The 21914-nt window shown below is 39.2% G+C and overlaps 1 protein-coding gene across 1 annotated transcript; it reads left to right on the top strand.

Moving 5' to 3' along the window:
• Positions 1 to 9799: 9799 nt before the first annotated feature.
• rnd1b (Rho family GTPase 1b) lies at positions 9800 to 21840 on the top strand. Its single transcript, XM_015967812.3, has 5 exons — positions 9800 to 10156; positions 10554 to 10641; positions 19948 to 20057; positions 20182 to 20316; positions 21480 to 21840. The coding sequence occupies exons 1-5, from the start codon at positions 10037 to 10039 to the stop codon at positions 21723 to 21725; spliced, it is 699 nt and encodes a 232-aa protein (XP_015823298.1). The 5' UTR covers positions 9800 to 10036; the 3' UTR covers positions 21726 to 21840.
• Positions 21841 to 21914: the final 74 nt, after the last annotated feature.

Genomic DNA, 21914 nt, shown 5'->3' on the forward strand with positions numbered 1-21914 from the left:
AACAGGAAAGGGAAGCTGCTTGACTTTTATCTTTATTTATGCCTTTCGTTTACAACCACATTTATATCCAGTAAAACCCTTCTGGCTGTCTAACGGTCTCCAGGGGTTTAAGCAGCCAAATGTCACAAATAATGGGCATCAGCTGGAACTCATCCTGATGTTGTAGCACAGTGGTGTTATAATAATCAGAGTGGCATGATCAGCAATTTAAAGAAAAAACTTGGATCTCACACAACAAGCTATCAATTACATTTACTGCTGTTTATCATGTTTGGGATAGAGCTGACTTGTGACTTGTTTAAATAAAACTACCTTAAGTATAAATGAGCAGTCGTGTCTGCAGCTCTCTCTTGTGGTACATTGGGGATGTTGCAATTTCACTTTTCAATGATTTCACACAAGCAGCAAAAAAGGGAAAGAAATCTCATTTTTACATCAGTGGGGGTGCTTAAAAGTCCCTGTTTGCTGTACTATAGTGAAGAAAAAATAAAAAGTACACAACAAGAACAAGAAATCCTCCTGTTTACAAAGTGCACTTTAAATAAATTGTATTAGTAGGTGTTGGTGCCACAAATGCATACAAAGTAAAACACACTTAAATGCAAGTTACTATAAGGCAAGCCAGTACAGTGTACATAGACATTTGCTGACTTTTTACAACTGCTTAAGTATAAACAACTCAAAAATACAAGTTCAGTAAGTACAAGTACTACGTACTACTCAGAGGTGTGACCAAGTCACTGCTTTGCAAGTCACAAGTAGTCACAAGTCTTTCCAGTCAAGTCTCGAGTCAAGTCCAAGTCAAAGACAATCAAGTCCAAGTTGAGTCCAAAGTCAATGACGTGGAAGTCCAAGTCAAGTCTAAGTCCGTAACTTTGATTTTTCAAGTCATAATCAAGTCATCTATCCAACTTCAATTTAATTATAATGATAATAAATCAATTCCAGAAATAAAGCTTCTTAAACTTAATTTATTTGCTCAAACAAGCAGAAAGTGCAACTGAAACTGATTATAAACAAAGTGCTGCTGCATTTAGCAGTACAAGAACCAAGAATGATTAATGATTTTTGTCCGTGTCGTGCCACTTTTGTGCTAAAATATCAAATATGCTCAAGTCATCATCAAGTCAACAGATGCAAGTCGATTCAAGTCGCAAGTCATTGCCGTTCAAGTCTGAGTCAAGTCGTAAGTCTTTATAGATTTTATCAAGTCAAGTCTGAAGTCATTAAAATAATTTCTTCATTCTGACTCGAGTCCGTCATGTGACTCGAGTCCACACCTCTGGTACTACTTAATCTTAGTTAACTTGCATTTGAATGCATTTAACTTTGTAAGTTTCAGTGGCTCCCACTCAAAATTACTACTTGTTGTTTTATGTGCAATTGGGTGCCATGTTTGTTTCCAGTAAGGTTAACTAATACAAATTTACAGTGTAGCATTAGAGTGAAGGGAGACAAGATGGCCGCTGGACAGGTGTGCCTGTGAGAGGCTCTCCAAACAATTTAAGAAGATTCTATTTAAAAGTGCTTGGAATGATGAAAATTTGTGTGGAAATCCTCTGAAACCAAGACCTTTTACTGCAAGTTGATTAATTTATGACTGGAGCTGTGGAATATGCCAAAACCAAGGCAAAAGCAATCCTCCAAACAAATGGAAGAAGGTGCTCACAAACAAATGGAGAACAATCAACTGGAATCAGCTGAGGACATGACACCAACTAAATCTTCAGGTATGGCTGAAATACTCAAAAAACTGAGAGAATTTCGAACTGAAACATCAGCCAGCTTTGGAGCATTAAAAACAGAATTGAATGAGCTACGAGCAGAGTTCACGAGCATCAAAAAAAGAATGGAGGAAGCTGAACAGAGAATTGTTGAGAGTGAAGACTATGCAATGAAAACCTCCAATGTGTTAATACAAGTGGTTCAGATGCAAAAACAACTAGAAATGAAATGTGAGGCACTTGAGAGCCAAGCTCGCAAAAAAAATATGAGAATCTACTCTGTACCTGAGGGTTGTGAAGAAAATAACATCACTGAGTTTGTGAACAAACTGGCCCGTGAAAAACTGGATGTGATTGATGATTTGAATATTGAGAGAGCACATCGTGTTGGGCCAAAGATGGGACAAAGGGAGCGCCCCAGAGCAATCTTGGTTCGATTCCAGTCATACGCCATGAAACAGAAAGTATTGGAGGCTGCTTGGAGAAAAGGGAATGTTCAAGTGACAGACCAAAGGATTTATTTCGATGAGGATTTTACAAGCGCTGTGTTCAAGGAGCGGGCTAAATACAAGGAGGTGCGGAAAATACTCAATGAAAGAAAAGTGAAGTCACGGATCTTGTTTCCAGCGAGACTGAAACTCTTTTGTGGAGATGGAAAAGTGAAGGTGTATAGTGACCCCCATGCTGCTGCTATTGGACTACGTGAGTTTGGAGTAAACATGAATATTCCAGAAGAGGTTCCCGATCTGGAATCAACGCTGAGGAGCGCAGGATGGGAGTCAGTTCATGCTCAACGGAGAACAAGCCCTGGTCATGAATTGATTAAAGGAGTCAACACTCTTCTGAAAAGTCACAAGAGTTGAGGTACTTTTGTGAAAAATAGTTGATGGCAAATTCTGCTGTAAAAACTCTGAAAAGATTTGAAGTTGCTGAATATAACACACTTGACTATGAAAACAATATTGATCCAGATGGTAATCTGTTAAATACAATCAATGATAACTGTAAATATTACACAAATGATCAGTTTAATAGTTCTGTAGATTTAGGTCATTTCTCACTTATCCACATTAATTGTAGAAGTCTTTACGTTAGTTTTGACCAAATTAATGCATATATGAAAACATTTAAGCACCAATTTGAAGTGATTGCTTTATCTGAAACATGGTTAAATGAAGAAAAGGGTACAGATTTTGATATGGTAGGGTACCATTTGTTTTATACAAACAGAGGAAAGAAAAAAGGTGGAGGGGTTGCACTGTACGTCAAAAGTGCCTTGAAGTGTAAAATACTGGACTCCATGGCAGTAGCTGTGGAAGATATGATGGAATGTGTAGCTGTTGAAATAGAAATGGAAAAAACTAGAAACATTATAGTAGCCTGTATATATAGAACACCTGGCTCCAATTTACAATGTTTTAAAGAAAGATGCGAAACTCTCATAGATGGATTAAATGACAACAAATCCTGGTTAATATGTGGAGATTTCAATATTGATTTACTTAACCAGAGAAACAAAATGACTAGAGACTTTATGGATGTGATGTCCAGCAGGAGTTTATATCCTGTGATCACTCTGCCTACTAGAATCACCAGTACCTGTGCTACATTAATAGACAATATTTATACAAATGAAATTGAGAAGACAGCTAACAGTGGTCTCCTAATTAGTGATATAAGTGATCATCTACCAATTTTTATAATACATAAAAATGCATTCAAAAAACCTAAGGAGTTAGATCAGATAAAACATGTTAGAATAAGGACAGAGGATGCTATAACAGCATTTTGTAATGACTTGTTGAAGGAGAACTGGAGTGGGGTTTATGTGAAGGATGTGAACGTGGCATATGATACGTTCTTAAAAACATATAAATCTTTATATAATAAGAACTGCCCTGTAGTTGTCTGTAGAAAAAAGATAAATATGAATGTAGAACCGTGGTTAACTAAGGGACTACTAAAATCTTGTAAAAGGAAAAACAAATTATACAGAGATTTTGTCAGATACCGAACCAAAGCCACAGAAATTAAGTACAAAATATACAAAAATAAATTGACATCATTAATAAGACAAGCAAAAAAAGATCATTATAATTTAAGGCTGAAGGAAAGCATAGGTGACATGAAAAGAACATGGAGAATTCTGAATAGTGTCATAAGATCCAGGTCTCAGCATGCCCGCTATCCAGATTTCTTTACTAACGGAGATAAGATCTTGAGGGATAAAGCTGAGGTGGTAAATGAACTTAATTCATTTTTTGTAAACATAGGACCAAGTTTGGCCAAATCTCTGGAAACACAAACTAATGAAGCTGGAAAAATACAAAGAGGGAGCAAAATTTTACAGTCTATGTTTTTAGGGGATGTAAGTGAAAATGAAGTTTTGACGATAGTTAGGAAAAGTAAAAATAAAACATCCACAGACTGTGACGGGATTGACATGATGATTGTAAAGAAAACTATTGATTATGTTGTCAAACCATTCACTTATATCTGTAATTTGTCTGTTCAGAGTGGTACATTTCCAGAAAAAATGAAAACTACAAAAGTAATTCCAATTTTTAAAAATGGTGATAGACATAAGTTTGATAATTATAGACCAATCTCAGTGCTTTCTCAGTTTTCTAAAGTGCTTGAGAAATGGTTTGTTCAGAAACTAGATAACTTTATTGAGAAGGAAAACCTCCTGAGTGAGAGTCAGTATGGGTTTCGATCACATAAATCTACATCCCTGGCTTTATTGGAATTAAATGAAGAACTTTCATCAGCAATAGAAAAAAAACAATATACAGTGGGGTTGTTTATTGATTTAAAAAAGGCATTTGACACAATAAATCATAGTATTTTACTCTCCAAGCTGAGGGATTATGGGATACGTGGAATCGCCCATGACTGGTTAAGTAGTTATTTGACCAATAGAAATCAATTTGTACAGTTAGATGATGAAATTTCAGATTCACTAGAGATTACACACGGTGTCCCACAGGGGTCAGTGTTGGGCCCTAAGCCTTTCATTCTATATATCAATGACATTTGTGATGTGTCCAAAGTATTACAGTTCATATTGTTTGCTGATGACACGAATATATTTTGTTCTGGAAATGATTTAGAAATTATTATTCAAAATATGGTTTGTGAAATGTCTAAACTTAAGAAGTGGTTTAATGACAATAAATTATTTCTCAATTGGAATAAAACAAAATTCATGGTTTTTGGTAACAGAAAAACTAATGATTTAGTTACATTGTCTATTGATGGTTTTTTAATTGATAGAGTAAATGAAGTCAGATTCTTAGGGGTTCTCTTGGACCATAAACTTACTTGGAAATCCCATATAAAATATATAAAACAAAAAATATCCAAAAGTATTGGAATTTTAAACAAAGTCAAAGGTTTTCTAGAAATTACAACGCTTCAGACATTATATTACTCATTTATCTTCCCATACTTAACTTATTGTATTGAGGTTTGGGGCAATACATATAAAACAAACACTAATCCTTTGTTTCTGTTACAGAAGAAAGTTCTGCGAATTCTACATAAAGCAAATCCAAGAGAACATACTAACAAATATTTTGTTCTATCTAAAATTATGAAATTCAAAGACTTAGTTAACTTGAAAACAGTGCTGGACTGACCATAGGGCATAGCGGGCAACTGCCCGCTGGGCCGACCCTTTCATCTTTTATGGGCCGGTGTCTGTTTTTTTTTTATTTTTATTTTTTTTTTATTTTTTTTTTTTTCCTGGCCTCTAGTTGTTGCGGACAACTTGCCCGCGCCGCCCCACGCGACGCCTCGTAAAAGTTGGTGGATTGGCCAATTGGTAATAATACACTCTGGGCTGGACCAATAGCCAGAGGTCTGATGCACACCCGCCAGTTGTTTGTGAATCTCAGTAAACAGACAGACGAGCTTAACAAAATGGAGAACAAAAAACGGAAAGGAGAAGCGGAGAAAATTCGACTAAAAAAGAAACTGGCCCTTCAGGCTGATGCTGGCACATGTGTTAAAATCTCACAGTTGTTTGGTAGTGAAGGTTCAAGTAAAATCAATTTAGGAAGTGATGGAGCCTCAGCCCAGCGACAGGTTGGAGAAGAAAAGAGGGAGGAGGAGGAGAAACCCGAGCCGGTGTTGTGCCATAAATTGACTCGCTGCCAAAAAATGATTAGCCACCGCGGGATCGCGCACGGTTAGGCAATTGCATTTCTAGACAAAATTCCCCAGGATTTCGCCCTAAAACTCAGCATATCTAGCAATATGGACATTCAGAAAGCAAAGATAACCTCTTCCGGTACTTAAACAGATGTTTATCGCGGATATTAGTGTGGCAGTGTTTGTGGCACCCTGCGCGGGAGCACGAGGACGTGCTTGTGGAAAGAGGGAGGAAGATGTGGCAGTGTGAGCATCCACAATATCCCGATTGATCATGTGCCCTGACTGCTTGGCCAAGGAGATGTCTCTTTGGTTGACTGGTTAGAGCGTATGACTCTCACCCGGGAGTCTGGGGATCGAATCCCGCCCGGGCACTCGTTTCTGCACCTTGCCACATTAGTTTTTCCAGTTCGGAAGTTGTTTTAAGTGTTGCTATTTGTCTTAAACCTTCACAATGAGGATATATTAATCCTTTTTGCAATATTTGCGATTGAAAGATGGTTTGTGCCACAAACTTTGTGGTAAGAACTGGCTTTCTTTATGTTACAGCCATGATACTAAAAAAAATAAATAAACAATGTAAAATGGCACCCTGTATTGAATGTAAACGTTGTATAAATGGAAATAAACAATTCTCCAGCGATTTAATTTTTTCCCCTTCCTTTCTTTAATCCACTTGACATGGAACCACAGTTAACTAGTTTGGGGCACATTTTTACTTGAAAAAAAGTATTTAAAATGATCAAGCTTTGGCTTTACAATGAAACTGTGTAGGTTGCTACGTTGCTCTATTTAAAAGTAACAAGATAAAAGCACTTCAGCACATAAAATCAAGATTGTCACTTGCCAAATAGACTACACCCTCCCGTTTACCTATAAGAAATGCCTCAAAATATCTTTAAATTCTTTATTGATGATTTAATTGTAGACAACTAAAATGGCATTTTACTTGCCAAAAAGTGATTGAATCGCTAAGATTTTCATGGAGGCTAAAATTGACCAAATAAGGGTTTTATGTATTATCTGTTGACGTTACTGTACTCATACTGCCTACTGTGTCATCAAAAACACCCCAAAAATGGCAAAAAAAAAGAAGATAATTTCCCTTGCCAAAAATTGATTACAGTGTCCTGGTCACCTGTAAAGGGTTACATTTACCTAAATATTACTTTATTTATTATCTCTTGATGTTATTAGTGCCATCACAGGATGCCGGTGTCTTTCACATTCATAAAAACCTCAAAAATGGCAACAAATGATCATTTCCCTTGCCAAAAATTGATTACAGTGTCCTGGTCACGTGTAAAGGGTTAAATTGACCTAAATATTACCTTATTTATTATCTCTTGATGTTATTAGTGCCATCACAGGATGCTGGGTGTCTTCCACATTCATAAACACAGAGTCCTGGTCACCCATAAAGGCTTAAATTGGCATAAATATTACTTCATTTATTATGATGCTGGGTGTGTTCCACAATCATATTCGAATAAACGTGAAAATATTCTGTCCGAATATCTGTTTCTTGTTATAAATATAACAGCTAGAAGGATTTACAGTTAAAATAGGAGAAACACGTGACTCCCCAGGAAGGGTCGTAACACCACTTGCCTCATGCACATAAGTGACCAAAACAAAGCAGCATGGAGACACTCTGTCTCCAACCACCTCTCAGGCAGCAGCCTGCACTCCCAAGTTCTACACATCACCAGAACATAACCAACCGCAACACAATAAAAGCAATGTTATACAAAATGGAAGGCCTGTAGTGTTTATTCTCTTACAGTAACAACTTTTCAATTTTTTGGAGGAATTTATTTGAGAATTTTTTGGTTTTTATTAATTGTGCAATAGAAAAGTAATCGCTAGATTAATCATCTAAATAGTCATTAGAATAGTCGACTATTCGATAAAATAATCGTCAGAATAATCATTTTAAAAATAATCAGTTACCCCCAACCCTACTTTTTAGAATACCAGGATAGGAAGGATGGTGTAGGTTTACGTTTATTAGATTGATACATAAATACTACCAATAAGAAAGTGTACGTTGGTGTGTGTCAGAAACAGCATAAGGCTTAATGTCTTTTCCAAAAAAAACAGGTGATGGGCCGGTCTCCAGTCAAAATGCCCGGGCTGAATTTTTGTCCCAGTCCAGCCCTGCTTGAAAATTTTACTAATTATGTTTAAGGCTAGAAATAATTTGCTGCCAACTAATCTACAAAGGTTCTTTGTTTTAATCCCAAAAAATGATAAGAGTAGAAAGAAACCAGAGTTTAAAAGGATATTTGTTCGTACTACATTAAAGCAAATGTGTATTTCAAAATATGGTGTGACATTATGGAATAACCTGGATGATGAATTAAAAAAATGTGCAACTACTGATCAATTCAAAAAAATGTATAAAGATAAAATGCTAATCGTATGATTTGGTAAGTTGAGGATGGAGGATTAATGTTTTAGTAGTGTTATTATTTGTGGAAGTAAGAGAGCGGTTTATTTTTTGTGTATAAGGCTATTTTGTACTTTTTGTTATTTATCTTGTCTTAGTTAAAGGGGGTAGGTCATATAAGATTTTTTCTTCTTCCTCCCCCTATTTCACTTGAATGCCTATATTCTGATTTGAAGTTTGTATATTTAAACTTTGAGTGAAATAAAGAATTGAATTGAATTGAAGAATCGTAGCACATCCAAAGCAGGAAGTTAGCATAGAATTTTGGAATGTATATTTTTAAATTGATCTGTTCAAAAAGTTTTAATTGTCAGTCTACAACAGCCTGATGGAGACAGTTCCAGAAAATCCTAGAAATGCAGTTGGAGGCCTCATAAAATCTGTCTGAAGCCCGGACCACATTGTAGGTTTTTCGGCTGTCGCACAGGACTGCTCGTGTCGCAGTGTGAGGACTCCAGAAAGGTGGCTCTCAGTACGGTCCAAGATTTCAGCGAGCCAAACTGCACAGTGTCTCATTCCAGCAGGGTGTGCTAGTGTCCCCGCCCAAAAAGCATATATCACAAAAAGTAGACAGCTAACCTAAGCAATGCTGAAAAGAGACAAGAGCATTGCCGTCAACACTTCTCTTATTGGGCTCCAAATCCAAACTCCAAAAAGGAGCGGTCCACGTGTTTGTGCGTGAAGCATCCACTGCTGCTAATGTTGCTAATGCTACTCTCGTATTGTATTCCCATCACTAGCTGATCACGTCAATCCCTGTGTGTATTTTCAGTGGTTGATTGCAGACGGGAGTCATAGGTTATCAAGCAGTTGTTGAAGACTGTTGGAGGCTGACTTTGGTTGTGAGGGTGCTCAATAAGCTGTCACAGGGCCGACACACTGGACGGCCACAGACTTCCAAGTCACCCTCACGATTCTGCTCACGACAAGAGATTTGTCAAGGACGGCCAAAAAATGCAAACTGTGGTCCTGGCTTTAGGGCCTCAAATGGCCCCTGGGCCACTTCTTGATTATACCTACTCTTATACCCGCATTAAGTGCCTTTCAGAGGCACTGCCTTACATTTTACCCGATAAGCATCCAGGTAATGAAAACAAGTTAAAGTCATGCTAAATACGTTTTCACGTGTAAAGTGCTTGTTGACATCTAAATCTAAATGTGAATGCACTAGTTAACCCATTGTTAGATATCATAAAATACAAGTACCAAAATAAAATGAGACCCCCATATCAGATCTTAGAGCCTCTTTAATAGTGAGCTCTGAGTGGTGGATGATTGATCAGTGAGCAGAGAGAACAGTAGTCTTACCACCAGTGCATGTTACAGGGGATCATTTGTGTTATTTCGATTTAGTTTTTTATACTTTTATTTTGAGGGGCTTCACTTTTCCAAATCACTGCTAAATGTTTTATGTGAATGATGTGATTCTTAATGAGCGTTTTTAACAAACGCTGTCTGCGTTGTGTCTGAAGTTCAGAGCATCTCAGTGGATGCTGGACAAGCCTGTAGAAAGGAGCGCTCCTATTGGCTGCTGCTCGCCTGTTTTAAGAGCCGCAGTGGCAAATTCAATCAGATCAACTGCGGGCATCTTCCGACGGACCGACGTGGGGACGGTTTATCACACCGGGACCATCTCTGGGCTTTTCTGCTGCTTGTTCTGTTTTCCGCGCGTTCTACAGAAAATACTGGAGCGTTTTGTTGCATCATGAAGGAGCGGAGAAACATACAGCCACTGGTGGTGAGGTGTAAACTGGTTCTAGTGGGAGACGTTCAATGCGGTAAAACGGCGATGTTGCAAGTGCTGGCGAAGGACTGTTACCCAGAGGTACACCTCCTCCAATGCGACTCTTTTATGAAAAATACACCCACATGGGGCATTTTTAATTATTTAGTCGAGAAGAGAATATTTAAATATCTGGTAAAATGATCAGTGCAGAATGTGTCCGTTTTAATGCGCATTTTTTTTAATGTGCGTCTTTTGGTTCATGTATTGCCCAACTGAATATTAAAATTAATGTAAATGACCAAAGCATCCATATCGCTAGATTTTAATCTTTTGTAGAGATTATTTTAATAGTGACTGGAATCGAAAATGTCTCATTTAAGGAGATATTTTAATGCACCTTCATACCTTCATCCATCAAAGTAAACAACTTAAGCAGCTTGCAGCTGACCGACACCTTCCTGCTAATGGCATCCTGTTACTAATTGCTCCCATGCAGACCTATGTGCCCACGGTGTTTGAAAACTACACAGCCTGTCTGGAGCTGGAGGAGCAGCGAGTGGAACTCAGTCTGTGGGACACCTCAGGTAACAAATTTTCATTTTAACGTGACTCTGCTGATCCGACTGCAACACAGATGGTGCTTACAAGGTTTTTGTCTTTGTCCTGATCAGCTTGGATAAATGACAGTAGTTGCAGCAGACAGGCCTCATAAGCAGCCACTGTAAGTCTGTGCTTGTTCCACCAAAAGTAATAAACAAAGATGGTCATTATTCCAGTTCACTTGCCATTAATGGTGACTTTGTTCATCATATGTTCATTTACACTTAGCGTGAAAAACAGGGTCAATGTGCCTTTGTAGGTCTCTCAGGAGATGTGCTGTTTAGTGTGTTGACCTGAATCCTGCCATGCCGGGTCTGCAGCACCTGTTAGATCCCGCTCATCCTCGCCGTCCACGCTGCATCTATCTGCGCTTTTATAGGTCACCGTGACAGAGCACAAGTGTGTGCCTGTTTTTGCATGTCACGTACATCTGTGTACAGCAAATCCTTTATATAACAGATCCACTTGTAGACGATGCAGCATTTACGGCATGCTCATGTTTTCACCCCTCCCCTCAGTCACAACAGAGGAGGGTGGGAGGAATTGGTTTCGGAGCAGCGTAATTCCTGCCCCAGACCAAATGCTGGTTTTAATCCCAGACTGTGGACCTTTGGTCCATCCAGCCGTGAGTGGGCCTGGTGCCCAGAGATGAAGGCTCCACAGAAAGACATCCTATTGAGCAGGAAGGTTTTCTGGAGCAGACAGATAGGAGGGAGCAAAGAAACTGTGGTGACCTGCATTCTCCTCCATATGCTGCCCAGGTCACCCACTCAAAACACACCATTCAAGGGATTAGGACTCTGAATGGGCCCTTTAACTGAGTTTTTCTTTCTTTTCTTCCATAAAAAGTATATTTTTAACAGATATCTGCAGATAGAATTAAGGATGTAGGACACTAAAAACCCATTTTTTAATGATAATTCCTGATAATAACCAGTCAATCTGAGTTTTTCGTGCAGACTGAACATGAAAATAGTCTCCTACATCTGTCTCCTGCATCAGCTTCTGATAGAAAGTTGATGGTTAAACGCTAGGATTTGAAAAGCCTGACTGAACGACGTCACACTAGCCCTTTTTGGAAGACACCATGCTGGCAAATTAGTATAATATCAGCTGCCACAGTGTGTCTTATGAACATGCCATGGAGGCATGGCATTGTGGGAATTTAGCAGCATTCATGCTTGGTAGTAAAATTGCCACAAATGCATATTACGCCTTGGCACAACAGAGGAAGGTGTCATGGTCATGTGGGGAATTACTGCCGAGCTCCGGCCGGCAGCTATAATGAAAATGCAGTAAACACAGGCCGTAAGTTTCACTTTTGTAAACAGAACCAGCTGAGATGATAAACTGAAACGATGCGGCGCTCCAGGAGCTTCTCTCCGTTAGAGCTGGAGCACATCATCTCAGACGGTTCAGGGACTGAGTGACAGCCACCTTTTGGCTTGTAAAAAAAACCCGTAATGAGCGTGGATTTGATCACAATAAAATGCCTGTTATGTCCAAGTTAAACAGAAGTACGCGGCAGTGCAGAGACTGCCCCGATACCCCCTTTATACCACCATCGGGTAATGTTTTGTAAAAAGGCCATGATCGCGCCACATTACAGCCACGGTCTGACCACTTATAAACAATGTCAAGCTCCCCGATGCCGACTCGGCGTTGCGGCAAGTTGGTAGCATTGTTTTCTAAAAGAGGGTACCGTCACCTAACATTCTTGGACTCACCCCTTTTGACTCACAATGGGGAAGGCTGTTGTTCTTTTAATTCCAGGGAACAGCAGAAGACACCTCAGCTAGCAGAAGCTAATCATTAGCATTATCATCTTCACCACACAGCAGAATCTTCTCCAAGCTTGTGTTACTTGGAGAGATAAAATATGCAGGTTGCAAGTCAGTGGTAGAGTTGTGTTGTGTAGCGTGATTAATGATTAACATTATCACTACATATTAATTATGACCAATAAGATGTGATGTTTCCATATAAATATAAAAAATCAACCTGATTGATGTTTGAATGTTTAATCAGAAGATTCTAGTTACTTTTACTTGTTCAAGGACCCTAAATACACTTCGTATTAATTCAGGCAGAGTCAAGTATAGTTTATAAAATGAATTTAATTCTTTTCTTAAACTAATAATTATTCATGACAAGATATGTGGTGTTGTGGATGTGAGGTGATGTAATGGAAGCTAGATGTTTAGCAAAACCATTCTTTGTATCTGAGAGAAATTGTGAAATCTGGGTGTAAAATAATTTGTTGTTTGGTTCTAAACTAGAGAGTTGGTTTTTGATAAAACCATCAGACGCAATCTGTCATGCCAAGTCTGCGCACCCTTTGTGTGGAGGTTCTCATTCGATCCGGGGGGTCATGTGGGTCACTGCTGGTGGAGTGAACCTCTGATTTCAGGAACCCATAGATAGCTCAGATAGGACCCGTCCAGTCTGAGATCCCTCCAGGTGAAGGCAGGAAGTTGGAATGCTTATTTGTGTCCAAGGTGGATGTCTGACAGTTGAAGTGGCTCTGAAAAGAGCTGTTTGGCTGTATCAGCTTGCAGCGTCACAGAGAGGCTTTTAACTGTAGGTCCATTATCCAATCCGGGACGAGATGTCCAAATATCAGTAAATAAGACTCCAAATCCTGCTGTCTGAAGCTCAGCTGTGATGTGGGTCATTACTAGTTCCTTGAAATGGTGCACCGGTGTTTTTTACCCCCTGAGTACGACTTACAAAGCCTTCATTCCTACTAGACAACTGTAAATATATTGATTAAACGAGTGAACATACCATTAACATTTTTGATGCTATGCATTTTTTCTGTTATGGACGTTTCCTACAGGCTCTTGCTAGCAGAAGATTTGTTGATTCTACTGTACGGTTTCCTCTGCTCACTGTATTTATTTTAATTGTGTGTAGTTATGTAGCTGCGGGTCCTCCGCTCCCCACCCCAGACAGAGCGTCTCCTCATTATCTTAGCTCCCCTTCATTGATTGAACTGACCTCATCACAGGCTCCAAATGGCAGCCAGCTCCTTCCCTCAGCTCCACCATGGATTTACAGACTAAAATCAATCCCTGGCTTTTAATCAGCCTGATCCGATCGGACATGAAAATAGGAGAAAGAAAAGAGGGGAAAGTGAACAGGGTCCCACTCATGAATAGTTAATGATGAATCTCATTGTGATGTTGGTGACTAATTTCTGGTTCAGTGATCTTGTTGATAAGGATGTTGAGTTAGAGAGAATGCTGCATAAATACTAATTAAATGTATCATATCTTCTGAATGAACTCAGTAGGTATGTGTATTGGTGAAATTCTGGCAATATAATGCATATCACTATACAGGGGAGATGATACGATATTCACGATATATTGCGATATATTCAGCCAGACGATATTAGCGAATTTTTAGACTGAATTTATTGTTAGGAAAATTCAATAAACAGTCCAAACTTATACTTAACTTGTTTATCATGTGGTATCTGAACCATAATAGAGGGATTTACATTTCAGTGGTGGAAACAAAACCCATTGCACACTGCTGTCAACTTGCGGTTGGTGTTGGAATTGCACCAAAAGAAAAGAAAATACACAAATGTTTGCACGTAAATTCTTCCATAAATTTGATACACAGCTTTTGAATATCAGTATAATAACGCAGGGAAAATTAATCACAATGTATTGCCATATTGATGTTTTCTTACATCCCTAGAACACAGTATCGTTTACCCGCAACGTCTTTGTTGATAAGAATCATCCAGACAAATTTGAAACTCGTTTATAAATAGGTGCAATGATCAATGAAAAAATTCTGAGTTTTTGTTCAATTTAAGACAGAATAAAAAAAATAAACACGGGGCGTGCAGGATTGAGATGACCTTAGTTTGTTTTAATATCACTAGACATGTTGTGAATGCTGACTAATGCATCCCACTGAGCTGAGTGTGAAGCTCTCACTATGTGGTGTCATCCTGGCAACAGGAAATGGTGTTATGTAAAAATAGCATTCACAAATAGCTGTTGTTTCTTTTTTTATATATTAAAAATCTATCTGCAGGATTAAAGATAAAGACTTTGCTGTTCTCTACTGATACTCAGATACACCAGACGGAGGAGGAATCAAGTAGTAGAAGACAAATAAAGTGGTGTCATGATGTGACTCAGATTTGGCTTTTTGCCAAAAATAAACAAAAAATTAATCATATTCTTTGCTTCTTTATATTAAACTAGTTTGAAGTTCTAATAACGGTCATTGTGGAGCATTTTCTGATTAAAAACTAATATTTAATTTCATGCAAACATTTTAACAAGACACTGTGTTGCCAAATCTGCATTAAAGCCATACTTTGCAACTTTTTCATACTTTTAAATAATTTTCTTGAGCAGTCCGAGCTAAAATGACTGTTTACTGGGTTAATAAAAGGCCACCCAACCCCTATCGCCCCCTGTGGCCAGAATTTTCCACTAGAATTTCCCAATGGCCACCCCTTGAAAATTTATATATATATATATATATATATATATATATATATATATATATATATATATATATATATATATATATATGTATATATATATATATATGTGTATATATATATATATATATATATATATATATATATATATATATATATATATATATATATAAATATATATATATATATTTATTTATTTATTTATATATTTATATATTATTATTATTATTTAAATAAATTTTGAAATAACATTTTAAATTACTGAAATTAGTTTTTCTGAAATGTTTGTGTTTGTTAAATTTGAGTTAAGTGTTTTGGATACATTTAAATTTTTTATTATTATTTTATAGATATATATATAGATATAGTTTTGAATAAAACGAATAAAGGAGCACTGCAGTGCTTTGCCACGGGCTAAACTCTCCGAGAGATACTACAAGGACCAGTTTGGTGTGCCATCCCAAAAATTTCTTTAGCCACGTCTGGCCACCCTTATCAAATTTTCTGGAGGCATCTCTGACGTTTCCTGCATGTTTTTGTCATGGTCTGCGTCTGCCCCCTCCCTTATGTGTCTCCTAATGTTTCTCCATTCCTCTCTGGGTTCCCTTTTGTGTTCTCTTAGCCCCCTCTTGTGTCCTTTGTCTGCATCTCTGTTATGTTTCTTATGTTGTAGCCCTTTAGCGCCCTCATGTGTCCTTTGTCTGCATCTCTGTTATGTGTCTTATGTTGTTACCTTTTCTAATCTTTCCTCCCAGGTCAGCTCCAGCCTCTTTGTCCCCAGCTCAGTGTGTGTGGTTATGTGTGTGTGGGTGTATGTGCTATGTCCTCCTCCAGCTAGTTTGTGTGAGCCCTTCCCTCTGTCTTTAGGTAATTGTTGTTTAGTTTTGTGTTTAGGTATTTGACCTCCTCTGTTTCTGTTTTCCCCATTGAGATAATTATTGTCACCTGCCTTCCCTCCAGCCCTCACTCCACACACCTGCTTCCTGTTTCCTTAATTGGTCTCCCAGTCTATTTAAGCCCTGTCTTGTCTTTGTCTTGTGTCGGTCCATTGTATGTGTATTCTGTCAGTGTTTGCGCGTGCTCTTGGTGAGCTTGTTTCTCCAGTGTTGGAGTTTTGGACTCTAGGCTTGCTGCCTGGATTTATTTTGTTTATCCTTCAAGAATAAAGGATTTTACTTTTCATCATCTCCTGCCTCGTGTCATCCTGGGTTACTGTACATTTGGGTCCTAACATCCTCAGAACGTGACAGTTTTAGATCATGAACCCATCTGATTTGTTTAATTTAGTGACGAATCACTCCTGTAGACACTTAGACTGGGGAGACATTTAGCCTAACTCAATTTAATTTATTTCTGTTTACTAGCAAAATTATCCCCTGCAGCTAAATGTATCTCTTCTGGTGCATTCAGGGATCACTTGTGGCAGGAACTTCAAATCTCTGCAAAAATACCAGTGATGATGACTTTTAACAAATAGATTGTTGTCAAAACTACAGCTTTTTTAAGATGGCAAAGTTTGAATATGTCACAGATCATTGTGCTTTGTATTGATTTGCATCTGTTTTAGTTGTAGTTTATTTAGGTAAATAAATCAGAGGATTGTAGACTCTTCTGTTAGAAAGTACTGCAGTCTGTAATGCCATTGATGCATTCAGGAGCCCTTGGCCTCAGCTGTACATAGACTAGCTGTTAGCTCATCTGTTCTGTCAGACAAACTCGTTTTCTCTAAATTTAGGTCATTCAGGAAGCTAGATCCAGCAATTATACCTTTTACACAGAAATACACTTAAACGTGGTCAAAATTAATTACTTGAGCACCAGTCCTTGTTCAGCCATTAACATTGTGTTGTTTTAAAGAGCTTTAAATTTATAATATAGTTTGGTATGCATTTATGTGTGTTGTTTAGCGTTGTATGTGCTCCAGACCATTGCAACAAATCTAGACGACACAAAACAACACAAAAACCACAAACTGTAAAAAGGACTAGCTGGTGAAACCGCCAAAATATTAGGTCATTTTCTTTTCTCAATAGTATCTAGAATTTTCAGCCTTAGTCACACATTTTAACACAAGATATCCAAACGGTTTAAAGACATTTTTTAAATAAGGGAATCATGCCGAGCGCCTCATTCATTATGCCTGTAAGGGAAATTTTATGTATCTGGATGAGGCTCCACATCTCCAGCAGCGGGGGTCGTTCTCTGATCCCCAAGTCTTTGGATCATCCCGCCATCATTAGTCTGCCTGACCCCTGTTTTCTGAGAAGAGTACAAATGATGGAAATGAGCTTTCCCGCTCACTTGATTAAACACCCAATTGCTGACGTTCTCTCACTCATGCACACCTGTGTTCTCCTACACCTGTTTCTGAGCTCAAACAGCCCCCAGTCCCGGAGTCTGACCCATGTTCTGCTTTAACACAAAGCAACTCCGTGTCCTGCACCACAAATAAAGTTAATTCCAGCTGCTGCTGCAGTGATCTTTTTCCTCTGCTGCCAGTTAATCAGCATCACTCTCCATGTTTTATGCCTTTCTCCATCTGCTGTTGAGGAAAGGGAGAAGAGGGAGACGTTTGGTACACAGACATGGATCCGACCGTCTGAACCTTTCACCACACTGCATTCATGTTTATTTTAGTCCTGAATCCAAACACAGCTTCATACATTATTCATTCAAAACGAAGGGATAAAATCATTTTATATAGGTGGGGGTGACTAGCTAAAGAACATCCAACTTGACCTTTCATCCTCCCACCATCTTGGCAGTGGAATTTATTTGTCAGCCTTAATTGCAAAGGCTCTCAGACCCCCCAGTGCAGCCCTCTATTGATTGGTGCATCCAGATCAGGGGCAGTTTAATGCAGAAGCACATCCTGTTTCCCGGCTGCGTGATAACCCCTTGCAGGAGATTGAGAACAATTACAAGCACACACTCTAAAACACAGCCCCATTCTCCCAGCGGTGTTAATTGCTCTGATTCTAATTTATGCCAGTTTTCACACCAGCGATAGTAAAGTTTCTTGTTTTCTTGCTCTGAGTTTAATCTGATTGATAATTCAACAATTACGGTGTTGTCTTTGTAAAAGAACATTTAGCTGCATTTTATTTCTGTTTTTGGCAGCAGAACAAAAGAGGCGTTCACTTCTAACGGCACAGAAACCGTTCAAATTTAACACGCGTGGCCTTTTTGTTCTTTCGCAGCGGTGTTTACTTTCTTCAGGACATCGCGTCCGGAGGAATTTCATCACAGCTTGTCATTATTCTGCTCACAGCACCCGGCAGCTGGCAAATTCACTTTTCCCCTTTGATAATGTGGAAGATCATTAAGTATTCATGAAACCGCTTCATGTGCGCTCAGCCATGATGCGTGTGCTGATTTTGTAGAGTATGTCTGATTCCACGGCATCATATTCCACACTGTAAATCAATTAGGATGGTTGTGTAATGACTGATTACACACACTGCTTTTTTATCTGTAGCTATAAAAGGAACATCAAATCCCTTTTGGGGAATCATACAGACCAAAGTAAACACGTTAATCCTCCTGAGCCTTTCTTCTCTTTCATCAGATAGCAGAGTTGGCTCTGGGTGCAGTGAGATTTTGACAATGCGTGTGTGTGCGTGTGTGTGTGTGTGTGTGTGTGTGTGTGTGTGTGTGTGTGTGTGTGTGTGTGTGTGTGTGTGTGTGTGTGTGTGTGTGTGTGTGTGTGTGTGTGTGTGTGTGTGTGTGTGTGTGTGTGTGTGTGTGTGTGTGTGTGTGTGTGTGTGAGAGAGAGAGAGAGACTTTCCTCCATATTGTTACAGATGAGGAATGTCCCCAACACGTAGGTGGGTGGGTAGTTTTTAGGCCTGAAATGACTGACTGGTAGAGAAGGCGAGTCTTTGTAGAGAGGTGGAAGGAATGTCTGATGCAGACATGGATTCCAAGGCTGTTGCTGTGGTAACAGAGGGGACCGGAGGTACTGCTTGCTGTGCATTGGATTTTTTGGGGGTGGGTGGCTTACTTAAGGATTCAGAGCATGAGTGGGAGCGTCTGCCTGCCCTGAGCCCCACCGTTCCCCTTGCATAATCTACTGCAAGAGAAGATCAATGAGGATTTAGTGCTCGATTGTCATCTTCTTTCCCTCTGAAATGCAAGCAAAGGATGCGGGACAATCTGGGAAAAGAGGAGCTTCAAGGACAGCAAAGTGATGCTGAGGAGGAGAAAAGCACACCAACTGTACAAAAACCCATCCTCCGTTGTATTTGTGGATATGACCACCTGCTTACAAACTGCGGTTGATTAATGACTGGCTAGAAAGACACAGTTTTACTTTTTATAATGATTTTTTTTATCCACAAGGCTTGTGGTGATGTTTGGTCAAAAAGCCGCTAAGTGTAATCTGGTACAGGATAATGTTATTTAAAAAGTTTTAAGATTATTGTAAAGGTAATACTTCTTTTTGTAGTCCCCTAATTACTAAGTACTTACGTGGCAAATTACATAGTAAATTAAAGTGTAATATTGTTTCTGAGTTCTTAAACAATATTTACCATGTAACTCAGGTTCAAATCTAGTTTTTATTTTTATTCATCTTTCCCAGCATATAGTGCTTTACACAATAATTACTCTTTATTACAATTAGACACCTTAATTACACAATAATATAATTTAACTTACTATGCAATAACCATTTAAGTACTCAGTAATTAGGGGACTGTAAAAGGAAGTGTTACCATTGTAAAATATGATTAAATATATAAAAAAATCCAGGATTTGTTTGTTGGCTTAATGAAACACTCTGAATTAAAAGACATTTTCTTTTTGACCCTCTAAGGTTCTCCGTACTACGACAACGTGAGGCCCCTGTGCTACAGCGACTCAGACGCCGTCTTATTATGTTTCGACATCAGTCGTCCAGACACTGTGGATGGCAGTCTCAAAAAGGTGAAGGACTTTGCACCTTTTCTCCCTTCTAATCTGTAATTCTGCAGTTTACTCTCGTGTTGCCTGTTCTATATTCCTACTTTTGCTGAGAGAACACTGTTTAATTATGCACTCATGTCCACAGTGGAAAACTGAAATCTTGGATTTCTGTCCGAGCACACGGATCCTTTTGATTGGTTGCAAGATTGATCTTCGCACAGACGTCTGCACGCTCATGGAGCTGTCCAATCAGAAACAGACTCCACTCACCTATGAGCAGGTTAGACCCTCAATTAGGTCATAAATTATTTGCTGAAGGAAAACTATTGATGTGAATATATTCTGAAGTCTGTTTAAACGCATTTAATAACATATTAAATCTTCCTTTACATGGACTATAGACTGATTTATTGCTTTTATTGTCTCATTAATATATAAAAATATATCTTCATGAGCGTAGTTTTGGGGGAGTGACGGGGGGACATGCCCCACCCACTTTTTCCAAAGTAAATTTTTGTCCCCTGCAATTTTTACCGTCCAGAAACAATATTAGGCTGTATTAAATAGACAGTGGTTGAGCACTAGGACCAAGCGGAAAATAACCACTTGTGTTGAAGCCTGTTTCCCATTAGAACCGTCCATACGCTCATCTACTGGCTCTGCTGATACTTGCTAACGTGTGACTGGCCATTCCTGCTGTCTCTCAATGTTAAACAGGACGTGCTCTTTTCTGCATGCAGTTCTGCATTCCTGACATTGTATAAAAGAGCCTGTAGGCTGCAGTTTTTTACATTTTTTTGTATAGTTACTGTAGTCCTCTACCCTTATTTCCTGTATTAGTTACCAATAGAAAATAGACGGATTAACGCTTGGATAACAAAAGCCAGTCACACTGAAAACCCATCTTGGCTCATGACGGGGAAGGTTGTTGTTTGTTTAGCATACAGGAAACAGCAGAGAACACCTCGACCAGTAGAAGTTAACTGTTAGCGTTAGCAACTCCACCACACAGCAGAAGTCCTCTGGGCTTGTGTTATTTGTGGAGATAAAACATCCACGTTGCAGAGCAAACAGAGTCAGTGGTAGAGTTGATTTGCTCTTAGCCAATCAGAGGTAAGCTGTAAGAATATCAGGAAGTAACACTCCCCAACCAACCGTCTTCTGCTCATCTCTGCTCTGGCTAATTTGTTGTTCCTGAAACAGGAGAGTGAGAGCGTTTCCCCACAGAGATCGACTCACGAGGCATTAATTTATACTAGAGATCACAGCAAATTTGTGGGAATGAGAAGCATCCTAATAATGTTATTCCCACAAAACAAAAGAGGATACCAAATGTGTTTGGATTATAAAATATGTTTTTGTGATGCTGCGAGGTGTTTTTGTCAGATGAAGATAAGTCTCAAGTGAAGGATGTTATAAACAGTACCTCCTGATTTACTGCAGGGTTCTGCCATGGCCAAGCAGCTGGGTGCTGAAGCTTACCTGGAGTGCTCAGCGTTCACCTCGGAGAAAAGCATTCACAGTGTGTTTCGCACTGCAGCGATGGCCTGCATCAACAAGCTGCAGCCGCTCCCAAAGCCCAGCCCCACTCGCCGCCTCTCCAAAAGACTCCTCCACCTGCCCAGCAAGTCGGATTTGCTCTCATCCACCTTTAAGAAGGAGAAGGCCAAGAGCTGCTCCGTCATGTGAGGAGGGAGGGGAGGGGACCCGTTGGGTTACAGTCCTCGAACTCCCAACCCCAGCCCTTTTGGTCTCGGGGAAGGGGGGGTGGGCATGATGGTTTTATCAGGGTCACCTGCTGAATCCTTCCCTCACCCCCCCAGAAACCAAACAACCCTCAGGAGAGGTGGACACTTTGCTGTCCACTTGCTCCTGAAC

This window comes from Nothobranchius furzeri, chromosome 15 (assembly GCF_043380555.1).
Source record: "Nothobranchius furzeri strain GRZ-AD chromosome 15, NfurGRZ-RIMD1, whole genome shotgun sequence".
NCBI classification, from domain to species: Eukaryota; Metazoa; Chordata; class Actinopteri; order Cyprinodontiformes; family Nothobranchiidae; genus Nothobranchius; species Nothobranchius furzeri.